General features: G+C 41.0%; 1 protein-coding gene across 1 annotated transcript in view; it reads right to left on the bottom strand.

Moving 5' to 3' along the window:
* Positions 1 to 759: 759 nt before the first annotated feature.
* HSD17B12 (hydroxysteroid 17-beta dehydrogenase 12) overlaps positions 760 to 21,973 on the bottom strand; it is a 155,290-nt gene continuing 134,076 nt past the window's right edge. Inside the window, exons 8-11 of the mRNA XM_034646567.1 lie at positions 17,843 to 17,924; positions 15,733 to 15,798; positions 2,485 to 2,634; positions 760 to 2,232 (exon numbers count right to left, since the gene is read on the bottom strand). Coding sequence (XP_034502458.1) covers positions 2,128 to 2,232; positions 2,485 to 2,634; positions 15,733 to 15,798; positions 17,843 to 17,924 — 403 coding nt within the window. The 3' untranslated portion in view covers positions 760 to 2,127. The remainder of the gene's footprint in view (positions 2,233 to 2,484; positions 2,635 to 15,732; positions 15,799 to 17,842; positions 17,925 to 21,973) is intronic.

Raw genomic sequence — 21,973 nt, 5'->3', positions numbered from 1 at the left:
AGTTCAGTTCTGCCGTATTTCAATGCAATCAATGATCACATGAGAGGAATTCATCTATTTAGGGCAGAACCACATTTGAGGAAATCGAGACAATAATAACATCTGTATTTATTCCCAGTGCATGGGGACTGGCACAGAGACAAATCAGAATGGCAACATCATTATGTGGGCAAGATAATGCCTCTTGTGTTCCCCCCATGCTACCGCACAGAAACAACGAAAGAACAAGAAATTAAAGTCTGACTCCCTGTGTTGCGCGGTGAGCTGATTCTGCACAAATCATTCTTCAACCCTACTCTCTCGGGTTCAAACCTTATCCAGCACATATCAGACTATAACATCAAGTTGATATAAAGTTAAGTCTAAAAACTGTGCTCCACTATTCTGAAAGCTTGGAGTAGGCTGGGTTCTCTTTTAATGAATTTTTTCATGTGCCTAGAAACAGATTTTCATGTCATTACCCTCAGTCTTGAGTGTTGACTACAGGAGGGCACTTGCCAAGTTGAAGTGGTAAAAGCTTCGGCTCAGAAGTTTTGAGGCCAGGATTTCCTGGTCAGAATGCAACCATGTGTTCACTTGTATAGAAGAGAACATATTCTGTACGCCTGTCCATCGATCCCTCCCTCCCCGGTGCTACCAACTCCACCGAAAACTACCACCCACAGTGGTCAACCAACCAATGTGTGAAAACAAATAAAATATCGCCCAGGTCACTGTGGTTGCACCATTTCAACAACAAAATGAGAGAGAAAAAGGCAGTATGTTTTTCATAAAACTAACTTTATTCAATTTAAATGATTCTGAGATTATGTTCTTAATTTTTTGGGTGCTAAAATGTCTTTTCTTCTATATAGTGATGCTAATAGCAGATAGTACTTTGGATCTTCCTGTTTTTGTTTTATGTCCTTAGCTAGCAAAATTAAAAGCTAGAAACACCTAAACATCTCAATTACTTTTTTTTTTTTTTGACAAATCTCTTCGTGCTTAAAACTCAGAGCTTAGGAACCACAGCCTTGGTAAAGACCTCCCTTCTGTGTTACATGTTTCATTGAACTATTTCTTGGTGATTTCCCTCAAACAAGTTATGGAGCAGGATAAAAGTAAGTCCTAATGTATAGTAAGCCAGTGTAAAAACAGCCTTAATTTCAAGCACCAAAGAAATGGATTTTCAATCAACATGTAGTTATATCATCTTTTATTAAAACTAGTCAGATTGCTATCTACAGGGTATCGATTTAGAAGTCTAAGGTCACTTCTCCATTATCATTACCGTTTTAGGAATAGCCTGTGGTCACATATGCGAACAGGATCGGTGCAGTGCAGAAACAAAGCAGGTAGGGCGCCAAGCAGGCCACTCTCCTGGGTCAGGGTTTTAGTGGCACCGTGAGTGGCTGCTCATCTCAATGTATTTTTTTGGTCCGTTTACCTTTTAAATCATACCATCTAGCCTTCAGTATTTACATGCATTTAAAGTGAGAAGAAATACGTATTAGAGAAAAGCATATATTAGCAGGCTTCATGTGTCAAAAGGAACTCCATATTTTGTGTATTATTTTTATGTCATTAGCTACCTTTGAGAACAAAAATTTCCACAGAAATGTACAAATTGGGACACACTTTTAGAAAACCTCACAGCGATGCATATTACAGTGTGTCCTCCCATAAGTGAATCAGTTAATCTCTACTCCCTCAAAGTGTTAAGAACAAACAAACAAAAAAGGTAGCTGGCCATTACTTTCTAAAGTATAATTCAGAGAAAATACAAGAACCATCATCAATGGCATTTTGGGCCTGATGAAACCATTGAAGCATTATTTCTGACTCTGTCATTCTGTGATTTTCCAAAATCATGTTCCTTCGCATCACGCTGTTATTGCTAGTGTTGGTTCTATGTCCATTTGTTAGGAGCATTTATATTAAACTTCAAAATAACTCCTGATAGTATTCAAAATATATGTCCAGAACTCCTGAAAGCAACTTCTGCTTTCGTCCCAACTATGACAACATTCAGCCTTGTTAGTAACTGATAAAATGACAACCGCAGACTTTGGAGAGGGATGGGTGCCTTGCCGTAAACACGCGTAAGCTGGCGCACCTGGCCAAGCTACTCAGTGCAGTTACCAAAGCTTAGTTCTTCTTGGCTTTCTTCATATAGCGAGCCCGCGTGGACTTGCCTAAATTCATGGTCATTTTAAAATACAGCCAGGTAGGCATGACTGAAAGTATTGAGTCCTAGGGAGAGAAATGGGGAGATATGTAACGACAGCCTATAATTTGGGCTAACTTAGGGCATCTGATCTAACGTTTTACTCTACTTTTGTTTGGTAGGTAAATTTTAAAGTTCTTGGGTGTTTAAAATAAAACATAGATGCCTCATTAGTAAGTCTAGACAATGTATAGATGCTGATGCATCACATGCTATTTTGTGACTCAGAGGGGAAGAAAACCCCAAAGTACTGAGTTGAGACTTGCAAAGCTACATACCATAAGAGAATGGACCGGGTATCCGCTGGTCCGGGACTGCAAGCCCACTGTTTTCATCGCGGACTTCACGTATGTCTCAGCAGACGGCTTATCCAGAGTTGGCTTTCGGATTTTCGACAGCTTTGTAGCTACGTAGTACGGCAGGACACTCTGGAAAGGCAACACACCCCCCACCACCACAAAAAACAAAAACAAAAAACATGCCGTTGATTAGGAAGACCACAAACGAAGAATTCAGTGACGCTTGATTGCTCTTAGTGGCAGAAACAGAAACATTCTGGTGACATCTAAAGTGTGTATCTTTAGAGAGAGAGGAGAGAAGCACATCTAAAGCCACCTTGGGAGAATACGTGACAGCAGAAAGTTAACTGTAATAAGGCAATCCATCAATGAGACTGAGAAAGTATTAAAAATAAGCAGAAATAGACCTTTTTGTACCTTTAAAAAGAAGGCACTTAAACAAACTTGGAGAGCAGAGGTTCTGGACAGGATACTCTTTCTACTCTGACTAAACTGAACTTTGTTACGAAGCCACCATGAAGATTTTTTTTTTTTTTAAAGATTTTATTTATTTATTTGACAGAGATAGAGACAGCCAGCGAGAGAGAGGGAACACAAGCAGGGGGAGTGGGAGAGGAAGAAGCAGGCTCGTAGCAGAGGAGCCTGATGTGGGGCCTCGATCCTATAACGCCGGGATCACGCCCTGAGCCGAAGGCAGACGCTTAACCGCTGTGCCACCCAGGCGCCCCTGCCATGAAGATTTTTGACGTTCTATCCTCCTGAAGAGATAACACTCATCTTCCTCCTACTTTGCGGCTAAGATGGTCCTATCAGCTTTGGTGCCTCTAAACCAAGCATTTCCCTTTCTCAGACTTTAGCCACTAGCTTCCTCCCTAGTTTCGTACCACTCTGTGCCTGAGTTTTACTACTGATAAGATTGGATCTCCCCTCCCCCGCCTTTGGTTCTTTTTTCTTTGTGGTGGGGAGACACTAAAACCATATGAAAACAGCCTGGGTAATTGAGAGACCCTTGACGGGAGTGGCGTGGGATGACAGATCTGAACACTACCTGTTAGAAGAACTTAACTAGCGTCACGTTCTTTATTGCTTATGCTTGATACATTTGGATGGGATTCAACACAGAACACAAGGAGACCCTATTACAACAGGTCCTGAGTCATGACACGAGAGGTTCCTTCTATAGTTTGAAATAACTTGGGCTTGGTTGTTCACTGAAGAGTGAATGTATTCTGTTCATGACGTGTGCATGAGAGGAAAGGGTATCAATGACAGTGACACTTCTGTTAAAGAAGAGGATCTAATACCTGGCGGTCAAAATCAAAAACTTCACAAGAGATAGAAATAAAATTGAGATGTGTTCCAGACTAGACACTTCCTTCCTGCTGAGAGCAGGAACATGGAAGGAATGTTCCCCTGTCTCTTCGGAGTTTTTGTTTGGTTGGTTTTTGACTTTTTCCCACTCCCAAAATACAACCCACCCTCCTGAACGTGGGAGCTGAAAGTCCAGCCCGCCTGGCAAGAACCAAGGACCCAGGGGCCTGAGTCCAGACTCTCTCCATCTTTCTCTGATGTGCCTGCAGCCGTAAACCTGCACTAAGTAAACGAACGTCCCCCAAGTACCTCAATACCTGGGCCACCTGTGATTAAGTCACTCTTGGTTTTTGAGAATTTATCCCTATCCACGTATCCCCCACTTACTGAGCGAAAATACTTTATCAAAAAGGTCTTTAATTTTAAAGCCACGTTGCAGCAAGGATACAGTATGACATGAAGAGTTCACCGAGACTCTAACAGTAGGTAAGGAAAGAAAACTATTTACCAAGCTGATTGGCAAACAAAGCAAAAGAAAGCATATGGACACGCACTATCTCGAATAATGAAGACACATAAGCAAGCCGTGTCACATCTCTGTCTCAAGTTTCCTGGTTACAAAAAAAGGAAGATTTAAAAACCCATTTCCATCTATGGATCACAAGCCTGCTGAGGGTACTGTAAAGTTCTGGGTGTCTCCAGATGAAGATGGTCTGATAACTATACCTTCCAATTACGTAATGATATTATCACCCTCCCTCTCTCTGTAGATACATGGCATAAATTGGACTATTTGGATCTTGCAGAAGAATTTAAGTGGCACTGCCTGGCTGGACCACTTGATGGTGCCACAAGTTCACTCAGCATTCAGCTAAACCATTCAGGGAGCCTAGGGAACCTCCTAGCTCCGGAAGTGGAGGCAAGAGACACATGCCTAGAAATCCCAAGTCGAGCTATGTTTTTCCAACGAAGAAATGTAAATTCTGTTCTGGAAAGGGTATTTATTTCTGACAATGGGTTCAAATCAAGGCAGTTAACTTGGCTTAGCAGAAGATGCAAAGATTCGGAGACGAAATAACTTTAGAGCTAAGTCTTAAAGAGGAGGACTTTGACAGGTAAACAAACAAGGGAAGAACGTTTCGGGTAATGAGAATAGTAGGAGCAAAGAAAAGGAGAGAGAACATGATGTTCTCAGGCAACTGCAAGCTGTTCAGTATGGTTCAGGTGTCAGAAATGTGTGGAGCAGGGGCAGAGGAAAGCTAAGTGGGACAGAAAACTAAACCCAATCCCTTGGACAGTAGTGATTTCTAGAGTATCAGCTTTATGTGAACATGGTCCTCTTCACCATCACACTACCAATGCTCAGAGCAGTCCCTAGCACACAGGACAGGCGCACAGATCTGCTGAGTGACTTAGCAACAGGACACCTCAGTGTGCACGGCACTGAAGAACTGGATTGGGGTCCCCTTTCCGCTGCTCAGTCCGGAAAATTAATTACACCAGGAAGCCGACAGTATAATATGATGTGAAATTTTAGATATTCTGAAGCTTAAGCAAGATCATCTATCTAAACTAAGATAAACTTATAGGGCTAGCTACTTGCCAAGAATTTAAAAAGTATTTTAAGTTATGTGTAAAAGTAAGAAATGTACCTCAAAGTGTCATCTAGGTTCATCCTTCAAGAGTTCACCAAAACCAGAATAAACAATAATTAAATTAATCCATTTTCCTGCCTGCTCATGGAAACATTACAGTGAACAGGTGGAGAATACAGTCACCCTTCTACACGAAGTATTTTGGGCAGAACAAATTTTCCAAGTTGCTTAAGCTCAAAACTTTCCCATTCGAAAGATTACCACTTGGAAACCACCTGGGTCTTCGCAACCACAGCAGCAGGCAAGTGCCCTGTTCTTCCGGGGTCTTAGAATCCCAGAGTGACAATAATTAGGCCATAAAGCAAAGCTGTTGATGTTTTGTCCTTATTCAGCCTGTTTTTTCTTTTTCATTTTATTTTTTTAAAAAGATTTTACTTATTTATTTATTTGAGAGAGACAAAGAGCGCAAGCAGGGGGAGATGCCGAGGGTGAGGGAGAAGCAGACTCCCCGCTGAGCAGGAAGCCCAATGTGGGGCTCGAACCCAGGACTCCGGGATCATGACCTGAGCCGAGGCAGATGTATAACCAACTGATCCACCCAGGCGCCCCTCAGCATGCTTTTTAAAAAACAAATCCCTAGAGACAACATGTTACCTTTTCTTTCCTCACCCACTGGAATAGCTTGCTTAGGTAATCTGGTCCTTACAAAACAATTTAGGGGGCCTGACTCCGAAGGCTACCGTAACTTAGTCACGGAGTACTGGAAAGATGGAGGCCCAACACTGCGTGGCAGGTATTCAAGAATCAAATTCTGAACCTCGTAACTTCAGGTGGTAGAGCATCTCTCATGTTGTCACTTTACTAAACATGCCTTATTGAATTTAAAAACGACCAGAACAACTCACAACCAGGCTTTGGAAAACCTGGATCGAGAGGACACCAGACTCCAGTCCATTTGCCCAATATGGAATTCCGGACACGACGTCTGATCTGCACATGAGCATTACGCTCACCAGTGTGATTGGCACACGTTCTTAAGGCAGAGGCTGTGGCTCTGAGGAGGCATTTTAGTGAACCTTTTCTCCTATGTCTGTGTATTCATCTTCCATTTCCGGACCCAATATCCTCCAGCAGACCGGTAACCATGTACACAGACCCTCATCTGGGGAGCTGCTGTTATTTTATTTGCAGGCCATGAGATGAGCACTTCCACGAAAGGGTTCTTGCTTATCTCATCACTCTGATGGGGCAGACCCCTGATTACACGGCATTGAGCAAAGGCCCCACAGTAACATTACGTATAAACCTTAGCACCGAAGCCCCAAATGAAGGAGTTAAAATGTATGTTCTGTACAAAGAAGATCCTTGATAAAAAACTGGCCGGCTGATAATCTTACAAATGACCTACATCCAAATATGTAGAATTTATATGTTAACATTCACATAACAAAAGGAAAAACTGTGTAATATCATACAAAAACATCTGTGTAACAGCAAACATTTCCTGAGAACCTATGAGGACACTGCTGTAAGCAGTGGAATACAGTTGTGAAAAAAGCAAAGTCCTTAATTTTATAGAGCTTATATCTTGGGCAGGGGAGTGGGGCACAAAGACATAAACAAGTAGTAAAAAATGATACTACATTGGGAGGTGATGATAAAAAGAAAAATAAGCCTGAGTAAGGACAGAGGTGACAGAAGCTGTTCCTGCAGGTGACCAATACAGGCCTCTTTGATGTGGTGACATACAAGCAAAGATTTCAGCGAAGGGAGAGAGCTAGCAAAAAGGCTAGCTGGGTAAAGATCCTTTTCAAATGCAAGAACAGGAAGTACAAAGGCCCTGAGGTAGACATGTGCTTGAAGTGTTTGAGAAACTGCAAGGAGGCCAGAGAAACAGCAGGGGATGAGATAATGTGGAAGGTTTGAAATCAGAACATAGTAGGTCATAAAAACTCATGATTTTACTCTGAAAGAAATTAAAAAGTCACAAGACAGTTTTTGAGTAGAGAATTGAAATGAACTGGATTTATCTTTAAAGAGATCACTCTGACTATTGAGAGCAGACTGTGGGGGCTATTGGCAAGGATGGGAGGAGGGGAGGCTGGGTAGGAAGGTACTGCAAAATGTTCAGAGCATGTGATCACGGGGCTTAAATTAGTGGTAGCCGTGGTGGTCCCAAGAAGTGGTCTGATAGTGGATATGTTTAAATGATACTGAAGTCAACAGGATTTCCCTATGCACTGCATTTGGGGTATGAGAGAAAAAGGCAGTAGGGTATGAGGTGGGAGAATGTCAGTTTTGAAATCAGGCGGACATGACCACTTACTCATTGTCTGATCTTGACCAAAATACTGAGCTTTAGTTTTTCCCTCTGCAATTGGGGGATATAGCATCCTTCTTATTGTACTATTATGAGGATTAAATGAAATATTGTCGGTTAAAGTGTGTAGGATTTGAACTCTGGTATTTTCTAAGGTTTATAGTATTTATATTTTTCAGAGTAAATTTAAAAAGAAAAACTTGGCTGAATTTTTACGTCTTGTAAAAAAGTGTAAGAACACCATATTTATAGAGTGACTTCTGAGGTAACCACGTGGCTATGTTAGTTCTTTCTGGACTTACTCTTACATCTTAAAATTATTATCCCTTAAGTTTTTAGTTCTTGGGGTGCAACACTGTTGCAAAGGGCCAAGCAAAATAGATGTTATCAATGACAAACATGGAGATTCACGTGGCTGGAAGGGATCAGGGTCCAATGACCCCAACAGGACTAACGTTACTATTCTTGAGCCATTTCTCAAAGTTGGTGCATTTGACCAGATATGATTATTTCCTGGGAGAAATTATATTGCTTTATAGTTCTACTTAGATTCCTTCTGCACTAATAAAGATACACTCCATTACCTTCTTTTATTGGCATTGACAATTAACAAGAAGAATGGATCAAGAATTCGGTTTTCAATCCTGATAGTCACTTCTCAGTATTTAGCTTTCCAGCTCTTTGAAGCCCAAAAGATCTCCATGATTATTCTAAGCTATAAATATTTAACAAAATATAAAAGAGGAATATCTTCTTTCATTTAAAAAAAAACTTGAATTTTGTTTTTTCCCTCATCTCGACGTGTCCTACTTATTTTCTAAATTTATTCTGATTAAAAACAACATTTATTTGAATTAACAAAACCACCAACTCTCACCACCCAAGAAGAGTAAAACACTGGACGGTGGTAACTTTAGAGAAGGGGGCCGAGTGAATGTCCCTATTACGGTAAGTTCACATCTAAATGGAATATTCTTCTGCAATCTCACGCTAAAAATTTTCAGGCCAGCTGAAACCTACAACCACCTTCTCTAGGTTTCGTGGTCTTGACCTGTGTCCTCATCTGTCCTCTGGTAAAGAGTCAGATAAACTAAACCCTAAGGGATGGTTTCAGTTAGCAAATGATCTCCTCGTTGACAGCATTTCCAGAGACTTGATTTCCCAGCTCCAAGGAAGAAAACTGTATGGTGCAGAGAAACACCTCCATGAGAAACAGAAAGAACTCAGACTTTGGGTTATCCAACCCCAGGTTACAGATCCAGAGATGAGTAAATTCCCCACACTTCCCCACATTCTTGAACACATCACCCTCCTCCAATTTCTCCATAGCGCTTATCACTGTACACCGTCATCTCATTCGTTTATCTGTTTACTTGTTTATTGTCCGTCTCCCCACCAAACATAAGTTTCTACCACATCCATCTGTCTCTGTCGTCTTTTTGCCACTGTATCCCCAGTTACCAGACTATTAGGTACCCTCTAAATAGGTCTGGATTGAAGAAACACGGCCCACAATACGTACTTGTGGTTTTGGACTTACTATCCCTTGTCTTAGTCATGTTTAAATACCTGTCTTTTCTTTCTGTGTGTGCCTTGAGGACAAGGACGGTGTCTTACTGACCTCTGTTACCTCCCTGCCTAGCTAAGGACCTGGCCAGTAGCAGGCATTCACAGTGTGACACACTGGATTGACCTTACATAAGCTCCACAACTCCTATTGGTTCTTCGTTTCCTATTTGTAAAATGGAACTAGGTTGAGGTCTATCTCGAATAAGGTAACAAAATAGCGGGAAACATGGAGCATACTGTACATATTCAATAAATGCAAGTTTCTTTCCTCTCATCTTCACATTTGCAAATCAATTCCATGTCTGGTGTTCTTACATCTGCCTCATCATTTGTCCCCACTTGCCAGAAGGGGAGACTAGGGCTCAAAGTAATGAAGCGGCTTTCTGTAGGTCAGAAGACCACTGACTGGTGATATCAGAACTAAAGCCCTGGTTTGCTGATGCCAAGCCCAGCGTCCCTTCCTCACTGCCCCTAAGCATACCAGTGATAAATGTGGTCTGCATAAAACCATGGCCTGAATTGAGGAAGCTGTGACTTCTTGCTTTGAAATGACCAACTACCCAGGCAGGGCTTCATGAATTCTTCAGCATCAAAAACCTTCATAAGGAGGGTTTGTGAGGAATCATCACAGGAGGCTAAACATAGGGGACACTAAACTGATAGGGAGGCAGGATATCTGCTTGGTCTTAAAGTGCCTCCTACAGATTGCTTAGTAGTGCAGGGGAAAAGACAGTAACTATACAGCAAAGCAACGGGATAACACCTTGAATGAAGCAACCCAGTCAACAGCAGCAATGAAGGCAGATGGATAGCATGTGTCTCTGGACGTGATGCCCTGAGAAAGATACAAAACCACGTGCGCCATTTTGGCCAGGAAAGCATAACGTGAATCTAACCATGAGGAAGCATCAGATAAACCCCAAATAAACGGTGTTCAATCAAAAAGAACAGGACACATACTCTGCTCTTTAAAAATGTCAATGTCACAAAAACAATGAAAAGCTGTGGATACATTCCAGACTAAAGGAAACTAAAGGGACGGAACAACTATAGAGTGCCTGATCCTAGACTGAATTTTCTTTCTTTTTTTTTTTTTAAGATTTTATTTATTTATTTGAAAGAAGAGAGCATGAGCAGGGGGAGGGGCAGAAGGAGTGGGAGAAGCAGGCCCCCCACTGGACAGGGAGCCTGATGTGGGGCTCCATCCCAGGACCCTGAGATCATGACCTGAGCCAAAGGCAGACACTTAACCAACTGAGCCACCCAGTCGCCCTAGACTGAATTCTATACTGGAGGATAAAAAATGCCATAAGGAATATTATAGAGTAAAAAACTGGAATACAGACAGCAAATTAGATAAAAATATTATATCAATGTTAACTCTGAAGTTGACAACTGTGTTGTGGTTATATAAGAGAATATCCTTATTCTTTGGCAATGCACACGGAAGTATTTAGCGGTAAAGAACCATGATGTATGCAACTTACCTTTCAATAATAAAGCAAATGGAGTAAGTTGCATAACATTAAGTGAATCTGGGTAAAATGTTCTTTGTATTACTCTAATAGTTTTTCTGTAGATTTGAAATTATTTCCAAATAAGAAGTTTTTAAAAAACAAGGCAGCTTGTGTTGTTTTTTTTTTTGTTTTTGTTTTGTGAAGGTTTTACAGAATAAGAGTTTAAGAAGTATAATTTTAGGAAGCAGGCTTAGTCTTAGCTATTTCTTATACTTTTTCAGCATTCATGGCTAGTTGGTACATGGCATACTGAAGGAGCTGGTATTGGGACCCACCAACTAGCCAGTCAGATCACTTATGATTTTGCCTTTTGAAAGAGGTAAGCATAATTCTGACCAGGCTTTAATTATAGGGCAGTAGTGAGAACAGACAGTCCTCACCAACATACCAAAAGCACACTTTTGATAAGGCTTACTCAAGAATGAACTTCTTATCCTCAATTCAAACGTTAATGGACAGAATTTTTCAAGTCCAAAATTGACCTGTTTTTCATTTGCTGTCTCCACTGTTCGTCTGCATTTCCACAAAATGCGTATTTCATGGCAAATCGGAATTCATGAAGGAAATCTTAAATTCTCTCACAAAATTATAGGAAAGAAGTTGAGGGAAAGATGGAAAGAGGGAAAGGGAAAAGCAAAGGAAAAATATTACAAAGGAATTAATATAAAAGAACCCAAATTCAAAAAACATACTGTCTTCCTCTCCCCCAAAGAGCAATCTGAGATACACTGACATGGAGGGAGACCTAAAAAGATAGCTTTCCTTCCAAGGATTAGAAGAAACTGAAGTATGGCAACACAGCACTAGCCTGGAAACCTTCTACATACAGAGGTTGAAAATTCAAGATCAGAGGCCTATGGGAGCAAAAGAAGAAGCTCAAAGGGCCTTTAAAATGAATGTCTGTGTACCGCAAAGCATGGCCACGCATAACCAGTCTTCCGTGATACCAGGCAAAAGGCAGGTCCCTAGTGTGCCCCGAATTACATGTGCCATTAGCAACGTGGAGACAAACAAGATAAAAAAAAAAACCAGATCTCAAGAATATATTGAAGTGGGGGTAAGCAAGGGAGCCAGAGAGTATCAGGCCGAGGTATAAAAGCAGAAAGAGGAGAGCAGAAGGAAAGGCACGTCACACAGCTGAGATTTGGTCTCCCAGGGCAGGTGAAGTGTGGCCTGAGCCTTGAAAGATGGGGTCATAGGCGCAGGCGTGAATGGGGTGGGGAGATGGGGAGTGGGGCGAAGCGCGGAAAGGCATGCCAGCAGAGGCGCCAGTCCGCCGAGGGCCGAGCATGTACTGGACACCACTGGCCCACTCTGGCCGGACGCAGGGAGGGACAATGGGGTGGCAAGAGAGGCGATGGCCTTGTGGAGTCCGAATTCGATCCTAAATATCACAGGCAGCCACTGGGGGACTATGAGGGAAAGCAACGTCACCCGACTTGGATTTTAGCAAGCTCACCCAGGAAACAGCATGTGGGATGGAGTGGAAGAGAAAATTGCCAGTAAATACTCCTGGGCCAAAAAATGGGCAGACATAAACCACCACCAAAGAAAAACCAATAACTTTTAACTCTGAGCTTTATTTAGACCAGCTGTTTCTGTCCCTTTGGTCAGAACTAGTATGACATTCTAGTCTACTTCAGCACTCTGATGTGTTCACACAGAAATGACAACCCTACTTTCCTTCACAAACATGTGAGCTTTTATTTTTTCACCAAATTCACGCTACATTTAAACCCTGAATGAATTCATTTGAAGGAAGACAATGATCAATGCAATAACATAACTGAGAATTCATTATTGGGGAAAAACAAGTTTATCAAAGTTACACATTTCAAAAAACAAATTGCTAATATGTTTTTGTAGTAGCTTCTAGTCACGCCGGGCTAATAGAGAATATGGAGAAAAGATCTTTGAGGGAAACAAGCCGTGGGAATGAGAGAGGAGACGGTCTTGTCTACTCAGAGAATTTCAGAAATCGCTCATCTGTGCTCACAGAGTATAACACTCCCTTTTGTCATTCAAGCACTTGCAGCTTCTGGCCATGCTGTCTGAAGGTCACACACTGACGGATCTGTGACATTCCTGCTTAGTTTCAGCAGGTGTTTAGAAATTGTGAAATTAATAACTTGATTACAATAGATTCCTCAGAACGAGGAAACAGCACGACACGGTGTGGCACATGATACCTTACATCCCATGAATGCTTTATTGGCTCCTTGTCACCGAAATACACCACATTCTACATGGCAGATTTCAGCTTCTAGCATTAAAATGACAGGGTCAAGGGGAGAAGGGGGAGTACGGTAGTTCAGTGTAAAATTCAGGGTTCTCGAAAACCCTGTCTTATTCCCCAGTGTACCCTGTGTATTAATGGGAAGCCACAAATCAGAATAATGTAACCTAAGGACCACTTGGGTGAGAACTCAGGAGGGGGCTTCGAGGAAGCCGACTCTAAGATGGCCCTGGCAGGTGAGGAAACATTGACCCTACCCTTCCCTTCCCTACCACTCCCTCTCACTGTGGGTGACTTAGCTATAGTCTCCACTCATAGAACACAAGGAGTTAGAAACTAGATCCAGACAACACTTTGGGCCACCTTGACTGTCCAAAGATACAGGGGAGGGAATGGAACTGACTCCATAACTGCCGGAACACAGCCACCTCCAATGTGTTCAGTCTTGTCCTAAAGGCCTCAAATAAGGAGCCCAGGGATTAAGAAGAACAAAGGCTTTGGTGCCAAGAGGCCTCGGATCTGAGTCCTGGTTCAACACGGACACGTGGCTTAACCTCTCTAACCCCGATTTCCATAAATTTACAGAAGATGATAATCACACCACCTTATGAGGTCATTACGAGATAAAATGAAACAAATGGATACCTATAAAGTACTTAGCACTGTGCCTGGAAAGTAACCCTTCAAATATTAGCTATTACGATGGCTGATCATCTGGGGCTTCAGGGTGCAAAATTTGAAATGCTAGGCTCGCAATAATGAGAGCCATGATGAACAACGGGGTGTGTGAAGAAGTGGGGGCAGGTCGTGGGTGGGAGTAGGAAAGGGGTACTCACTGCAACTTGTCCTAAGACACTGTTAAAAATGTGCCTAAGCAGGGAAACGCTGTGAGCTATCATTTATCTGCGCTGAATAAGAGCTGCTTTGAGACAGATACAAAAACTCCTACATTTGCTTCCTCTCATATTTGGTATTATATTTTCACAGCATTGTGTCTGTTAGCTACATAATAAAAGCAAAGGTCTCTACAAAAATTAAGTCAAAATGGATCAAAGGCCTAAATGTAAAAGCTAAAACTCTAAAACTCTTGAAAGAAAACAGGGAGAGAGATTGATGACATTAGATTTGGCAATGCTTTCTTGCATAGGACACCAAAAGCACAGGCAACAAAAGGAAAAATAGATAAACTGACTACATCCAAATTAAGAACTTTGGTGCACTAAAGGGCACAGTCCATAGAATGAAAAGGCAACCCACAGAATAGAAGAAAATATTTGCAAATCATAAATCTGATAAAGGGTTAATATCCAGGCTATATAAAGAACTCCCAAAATTCAACAATAAAGAGCTAATGACCCAATTAAAAAAGGGTGAAGGTTCTGAACAGACGTTTCTCCATAGAAGATACAAAATGGCCAATAAGCAGCTGAAAAGTACTCGGCATCACTGATCATTAGCGAGATGCCAATCAAAACTATAATGACAGACCACTTCCCACCCATTAGGACAGCTATTATTTAAAAACAAAAACAAAACAAAATAACATGTACTGGCAAGGATAAGAAAAAACTGGAACCCTGGCATGTTGTTGTGGGAATACAAAATAGGTAAGCTACTATGGAAAAAAGTATGGCAGTTCAAAGAAAAAAAATACATACATACATATATATCACTACAATTGCCCCCCGACCCAGCAACTCCACTTCTGGGTACCAATCCAAAAGAACTGAAAGCAGGGTCTCAAAAAGATAGGTGCACACCTCATGTTCGCAGCGGCGCTATTCACAGCAACCAAAAGGTGAAAGCAAGTCAAATGTCCAGCAGCAGATGAATGAATAAACACAACGCGGTGTAGATATACAACGGAATACTATTTAGCCTTCAAAGGAAGGGAAGTGTGACACACGCTACAACATAGGGGGACCTTGAAGATGTTACACGAAGTGCAATAAGCCAGACGCAAAAGAAGAGAGACTGCAGGATTCCACCCACGTGAGGTCCCTCGAGTAGTCAGGTTCAGAGACAGAAAGTAGAATGGAGGGTGTCCAGGGCTGGGAGAGGGGGAAGTGAGGACTTACTGTTTAATAGACACAGTGTTTCAGTTTTGGAAGATGAGAAAGTTCTGGAGAAGGATGGTACTGAAGGTGGCACAACAATGGGAATGTATTCAATGCCACTGAGCTGTACACTTACAAGTGATTTAAATGGTGTTTTTATTATGTATTTTTACCACAATTTAAGAAAAAATGAAAACTCGCTACCAGCCCTAAGTCATCCAGGTGCGTACAGTGATCCTTGCTCTGGAAAGAGCGGGCTTTATGCAGCTCTCCGTCTGCTCTTGTGGTTCTTACACAGTGGCTTTGGGAACAGTCACAGCACACCTTACATACCTGGCAGCTAAGAGATACTGACAGTCCCCATTCTCTCAAAATAAAACTGGAAGAAAGAAAACCGTGCACTTAGTTCTACTTTAACTACCCTACTTCAGAATTCTAGGGGATAATTTTTTTAAATCTAGACTTAAGTGCATAAAAGAAAAAGAAATCATGTCTTTAATGGTGTGCTATCGTCACACTCACTTCCTTAGGAATGCGATTTTCTTTCGTTGCCAAGACGGCAACAGTTGCTGTGGAAACCACACAAAAACAGGGGGACGCAACTGAAACAAACCCCACTCACCTGCACAAAGATGCCCTTGCTCCTGTATTCCTCATGGAGGCACTGAGAGAAGAAATCCACAAAAGCCTGGGATGAGGTGGGAGTGAGAAGGAAACACACACACAACATCAATTGGCCTGATCTGTAGTCATGGCAACACAAATAACAAACTAACCATTTAACACTGGAGTTCCTAATCATTCTTATTTCAAATGCAGAAGAGACCTTAAAAAAAAAAACCTCTCAAAACCTCAAGTTGTTTTTATCTGCCACTAAATTAAGTATTCTCTTACCAAATATAATCTCCAGATCAAATTTTGACTTAACCAGAAACGGGTCTTATCTCTTCTTTTTTTCAGAAAAATTACTTTCCAGGAAGAAATGTTTTATTATATAACAAAGGATACGTTCCTCCTCCCCACTTGCCATTCAAACAGAAACACAATATGAATTCTGTTCAACTCTCCTCTGTAGGGATTTTGTTGTCAGTAAAGAAAAGAAAAGAGCAAGCATCCTCTTGGTCTTTTGGGATGGCAAGATCCAAGAAGTGTAGGGATGAATGTGACAGCCCATCTTCTTCTGATAGTACAATTTTAAATCTATTTGTAAAATACAATGTACCATTTTTCAAATATGGACTCTACCTCAGGCTTAAAATGCAAAGTATCAATAATGACTCTACTAGGGTCCCGATTAATCATAGTCTTGTGCCCATGGAGCAGAACAGGGTGAGAAGCTCGAGTCCAACAATCACTTCAAGAAACATGGTGTTCATTTTAAACCCACCTCCTGTGTATTTCAGAGATACAGAAAGCAAGGAGATTGCAGGAGTGGGGCGTGGTGCCGCGCTTTTTCAAAACAGTGGTCACTGTTCACGTTTTCCCAGGGGACAAAGAGCCAAGTGAAAAAAAAGGCAAGCACTTTGCTCTTTTCCTTCTCTGACATATCACAAGTTCTTATTATATTTTGCTAATTTTTCCCTAAAAGCTTGTTTAATTTCAGCGTCTCAATGGTCATTTTCATTTCAGAGATGTAACCTATGCCTCAACATCGGATAAGATGCTATGGACCTACAGGCAGCAGGAAATGTATTCTAAATAATTTCTCCTACTAGCAATATGAAGAGGTGAATGGTGATATTGTATGAAATTATGACATCACAGAGACTTCTAGAAAATCCCTGTCTCACTCCAGAAGTGACAATAAATATCTATGAATTCTGAATAATGTAGCAAAGTACTTGCACTCTCACCCAGGCTATCTTGCACCCACTACGTGTATTTACGTCCTGACTGGTGACAAATTCTTGCACTCAGCTCTGCAGAGTTGGAACTTTTGCTGGGTGAAGCTGACCCATTCATGAACCAAATCCCCCACCATTAAGATGTTCCAATCCACAGAGCTAACTGGCCTAGGCCAGCTCTCTATGGCAAGCACGAAATCAAGTATATCTCGTTTCCCTGCCTTTCACCTTGCTGCACTTCACACAGACTGTGTTCTTTACAAAGCGGAAGGTTTGTGGCAACCCTGTGTCAAGCAAGTCTATCGACACCAATTTTCCAACAGCATGTGCTCACTTCTTGTCTCTGCGTCATATTCTGGCAATTCTCGTAATATTTCAAGTTTTTCATTATTATTACTATATTTGTTATGGTGATCTGTGTCCAGTGATTACCACACGTTGAAGGGTCAGATGACAGCATATTTTAGCAAGAAAATATTTTTTTAAATTAAAATAGGTACTTTGCTTTTCTAGACATAATGCTATTGCACACTTAATAGACTACAGTATAGTGTAAACATAATTTTTTTTTTACTTTGACCCTAGTGTAAACATAACCAGGAAGCCAAACCACTCATTTGACTCACTTTATTGTGATATTTGTGCTATTGTGGGGGTCTGGAACCAAGCCTGTAATAACTCTGAGGTATGCCTGTATTGGTTTTAAAACAGTCCACTACCAGGAGAATAAAGCATCTGTGGATCTGAGATGGTGGTGCCCCACTCCTTTCCTTCCCAGGCCATTTGAAAACAGCCAAGAAGAGAACTCCAAGAAGCTTCTGTGCTTATTTCTGACTACAAAGTATTCGTCATTCTTAGTCTGACATGATTTACTAAAAAATTATTCACCTTGGTTGCAGAGTAGATGGCCAACAGTGGAACCGGGGCTTTGCCACTGGCAGAGGAGATGTTCAGAATTGCCCCTTTAGACCTAAAAAAGGAAAATGCACCAAGTAAACAGCATGAAATCATTGACACAATGGTTTGTAAATTACAGATCGTGATATAGAATTATTTTAAATAGAAGAAGATAGCTGTTTTTCTAACACACATCTCCCCTCGCCTTTCATCAGCACATGATATCCTTGGTCAGTGAATGAGGCAAAACTCAATCAACTAAAAATAGCTCTTGTCTGCAATTAGCTCATTTCTGTTTCAGTAATCTGGGGCATGACCAGATCAGAGCTAGTCTCCTCCAGTTGATCTCTCCCATCGGAGGTCTTCTCTGGCTACATCGCCAAGAATCCTCGCTCTTAGAAACACTCATAATCCTTGTACGCCTTTATTTGGGCCTGCTAGCACATATCACCTTGCTGTAGTATTTAATCATCACATATGTATAAATGTTTTTCTCCCTCAACAAAACTATAAGCTTCTGCACATCACAGCCCTTGTCTTACACTTTTCCTCAACCCCCCCTGCACAGTCCTGAGCAGGTAACAGGTACTTAATAAAACCTCCTGGCGATAAGTGAATGGTTATGTTCTCCCCTCCTACTGCCTCCAGGTTGTAGATATTCAGTCACAAAACAAAGAGCTGACTATAAAATTCTGCGACTCTATAGGAGATCAAACCGTATTCTTTGCCAAAAGGCAAAGCTCAATTTCTACTGTAATTTCTGGAGACTACTGAAAGCTAACAGTCAGAAAGTTACCAGGAATTACTAATTTTACTAATAAATGAAAATTAAATGGAGGAAAGCAATGCTATAAATACACTAGCTGTCAGCAAGCACGTACGGGTTGGGTAAAGTATGGAATTAAGGTTCCAGGAATTTTAAACGGAATTAAGAGTCAATCTTCTCCCCTCAAATCCATTCTTCTCAGGGTGGGGGGGGTGGCAGTCCCCTTCAGCTATTGCCAGTGACCCTACCTGCCTCCTGTCCTCCAGGTGAGCCTCCTTTCCTTCCACTCGGCTTCCCTTGGTTCTTTTTCTGAATTTACCTCCCCTAAGACCTATTTTTTTTTTCAGTATTTTTTAAAAAAAGGGATTACGGACCCATTTTATGCAAAATAATAAAAGAAACATGATTAAGTGGAATCTAAGTTATTTTAGACATAAATCTGAAAAGAAATCATCCCCAAAGGTCACCCAGCCCACCTGCCAGCCTCTAGGCGAGATGCCACTTCAACCATCAAACGAAGTCTGGACCCTCAGCTTACTGTGTCACTGGAAACAAGTTGTTGTCTTTTGTTTTTATTTTTGAACCCAAGTCCTTCCCAGTAATGCACACGTTCCTAAGCAGTGAAATCCACTCACATTTTGGTCATTGAAATCAAATCTCAAATTTAAAAATGTTATATTGGAGTTTTAAAGAAAGGTGGAAATATTTAGTCAATGTATTGATTATATCATTCTTGTATGTTTTGCTTGTATCTCAGAGACAGAAAAGCCTTTTGTTTTTAAATGTTGGTAAGGGAGTAAGAGTGTCTATCAGGAGTTAGAACCCAATCACCTGAGGGCAAAAACTAGTCATTAGGAATGAATATCTAAGATTTTGATTTTATCTATATTTGTGAGAAACTCCTCTGATCAAAACGGACTAAAAGCGACTTTTGTTACTGGAGACCGTTAATAGAGTATTAATTTATGATGTTTAAAATATCTCTCTTTAGGGTGTTGAAAATGTTCTCAAATTAGATTGTATGGATGGTTGCACAGCCTTGTGAACACACTAGAAAGCACCAAATTGTACACTTTCAGTGGCTAGATTTTATGGTATGTGAAGTATATCTCAATAAACCTGTAAAAGACAGAGAGAGAGAAGTGTATTTCTGATATATTATAAGGTGTCACCTTTAAGCTCAGAGCAGATCCCAGTCATGTGAAAGCTACGAGAGCCATGGTATCTTCTGCAACACAGAATGCTTTCTGAGAAGTAACTCCAAATCCTGACAAAATGCACCCCCTTTCTGAGTCCTAACCATCCTTGTAGCTTTAAGTAGCATTTTATTTTAACCTCTTCTCATGTAACCGGGAATTGCTATGGCCTCAGTCATTCGGAGCAAACGAAGAAGAAGCTAGTTTGGAGTAGTTGTAGGTGATACTGTTCTCCACTGAAGCTGTAACATATCCCTGCTGGTTTTATCAGCCGGATTATGTGCTCCATTTTACTCAGATGGGGGGCGGGCATTACATGTAACCTTGAACAAAAATCTTAATAGTTTTAATTTCATTCCTCACAAATGAAATGCAATTTAAAAGTCTTCCAAAATTAAAGTTTAACGTTATCAAATACATTTTAAAAATGAAAACTTGATCTTAGCAAAACACACTCTTAAAACTTCACTCACCAAAGCAATGATTTCAATACAGGAAAATTTATTTAAAGACGATAAAAACTTCTTTCCCATTTTCAAAAATAATAGACCAATAATCAACCATGTCACAGTTATGCAGGTAAGCTCCTTTAATTGTTTACCCCTTGAGGCTACTAAGATCTTTGTTTCTCAAATACTCTCCTCCAATTAAAATTTCTAGGAGGTACAGTTAGTTTGAATTAGTGAAAAGTCAGAATTTGAGGGAACGTTATTCAAAGTATTTGTACTCTAGAATACGTAAACAAACCCAAGACAAAGTCTAAAGCAAGAATGCACTGGACCTGAGGAAATAAAAGGACAGCATTTATAATTGTATCATAAGGACAGCAGAGAAACACCCCTTCCATGAAAACTCTGTGCTTACAAGAAGCACACATATTTGTCTAGCAAAAACCTTCCTCCCACACACACAACAGCACAGAATTCTCTTTCTCTCCAAGGATAATAATATTCAACTTAGTTTTGTCTGAATCATAAACAACACGCTAGTGGAGCTGTCTTAATCCTTGTACTGTATACAGTATCTATTCTTCATGCAGAGATGCGGATGAACATTTGAGACTGTGAGGCACAAAGGACTCATCTTTAAAATCAACTACTTTGTCTGGTTCTAATCCTCCATCTAAGCAGAATTAGTGACGTCAAACCAGTTTCCATGGCAGAGCCAGACTCATGACAGCTCTGTTATATCAAGCAGAAGGACAAAATGGGCTGCACTTAATTGCACACGAAAACAAACATAAAACCGAGCCTTAGTTCATCTCTCGTTTTCCGGGGACTTGGGGAACAATTCTACGATTGGAAGGTACATTAACAATATTTGCTGAAGTTCCATAATGAAGACTCATGTCGCTCGTACTTCAGCACACTTCCCAGCCTGTTATGACAAATATCCAAATAAACACGTCAAGTAATATTTTCTGTGACAGAACATTCTTAATTCATCACACTGCTTACTTGCTAACAGCCACACGATGGTGTCTCAGTGGTACAAATTACTGAGGATCTACCAGAACTAAAATACCGCAAAAACAAAGCAGAAAATACCACTGCTGATAAGGAAGCACCTTTTCGTAGAAACATATTCTCTTCAATTACTAGCCCTTTCACGAGCCAAACGTTAAACTCTTCCAACCCTATAAAATTCAGTATCTGGTATTTATAGCTTCCGATAGCTCTGCTCTCTGGTAGAATTCCCTCAGACCTGTGGAAACCCTATCCTAACACTCTCCTTAATTGTCACCTGGATAAAAAAAATTGCCAGGACTTTCTGTTCCCATAAATGGCCCCAGTAGTCCATCAGACCGCTGCAGTAACCTTGTCCACAGCTCTGTAAAAACACTATTGTCATAGAGGAAGTGATAGGTCTCCTTTCAGTAAGTCACTGATTTCTGCCTTCCTCGGGAACATCAGCACTGCCCCACAACGCCGGGGAGAGAGATGGGGAGGTGTAAGTGCTCCCTGGAACACAGGGTCAGCTCCAAAATGGGCAGCTAACTATATACAGAGTTTGATGGCAGATAAGGGAGACAGTGCAGAAAAGACTCCATGATGATCCTTCCTATTTCTATTTCTTATCAGGGAGTGTGTAAGTGTGCTCCTGGAGGGTTGTTACTTTTTTTTTTTTTTTTAAAGCTTAAATATAACACTGAAATTGGTA

The sequence above is a fragment of the Ailuropoda melanoleuca genome, chromosome 16 (genome assembly GCF_002007445.2).
Source record: "Ailuropoda melanoleuca isolate Jingjing chromosome 16, ASM200744v2, whole genome shotgun sequence".
Classification (NCBI taxonomy): Eukaryota; Metazoa; Chordata; class Mammalia; order Carnivora; family Ursidae; genus Ailuropoda; species Ailuropoda melanoleuca.
Note: the sequence above shows the minus strand (reverse complement) of the source record. Positions and strands in the feature narration are given on the sequence as shown.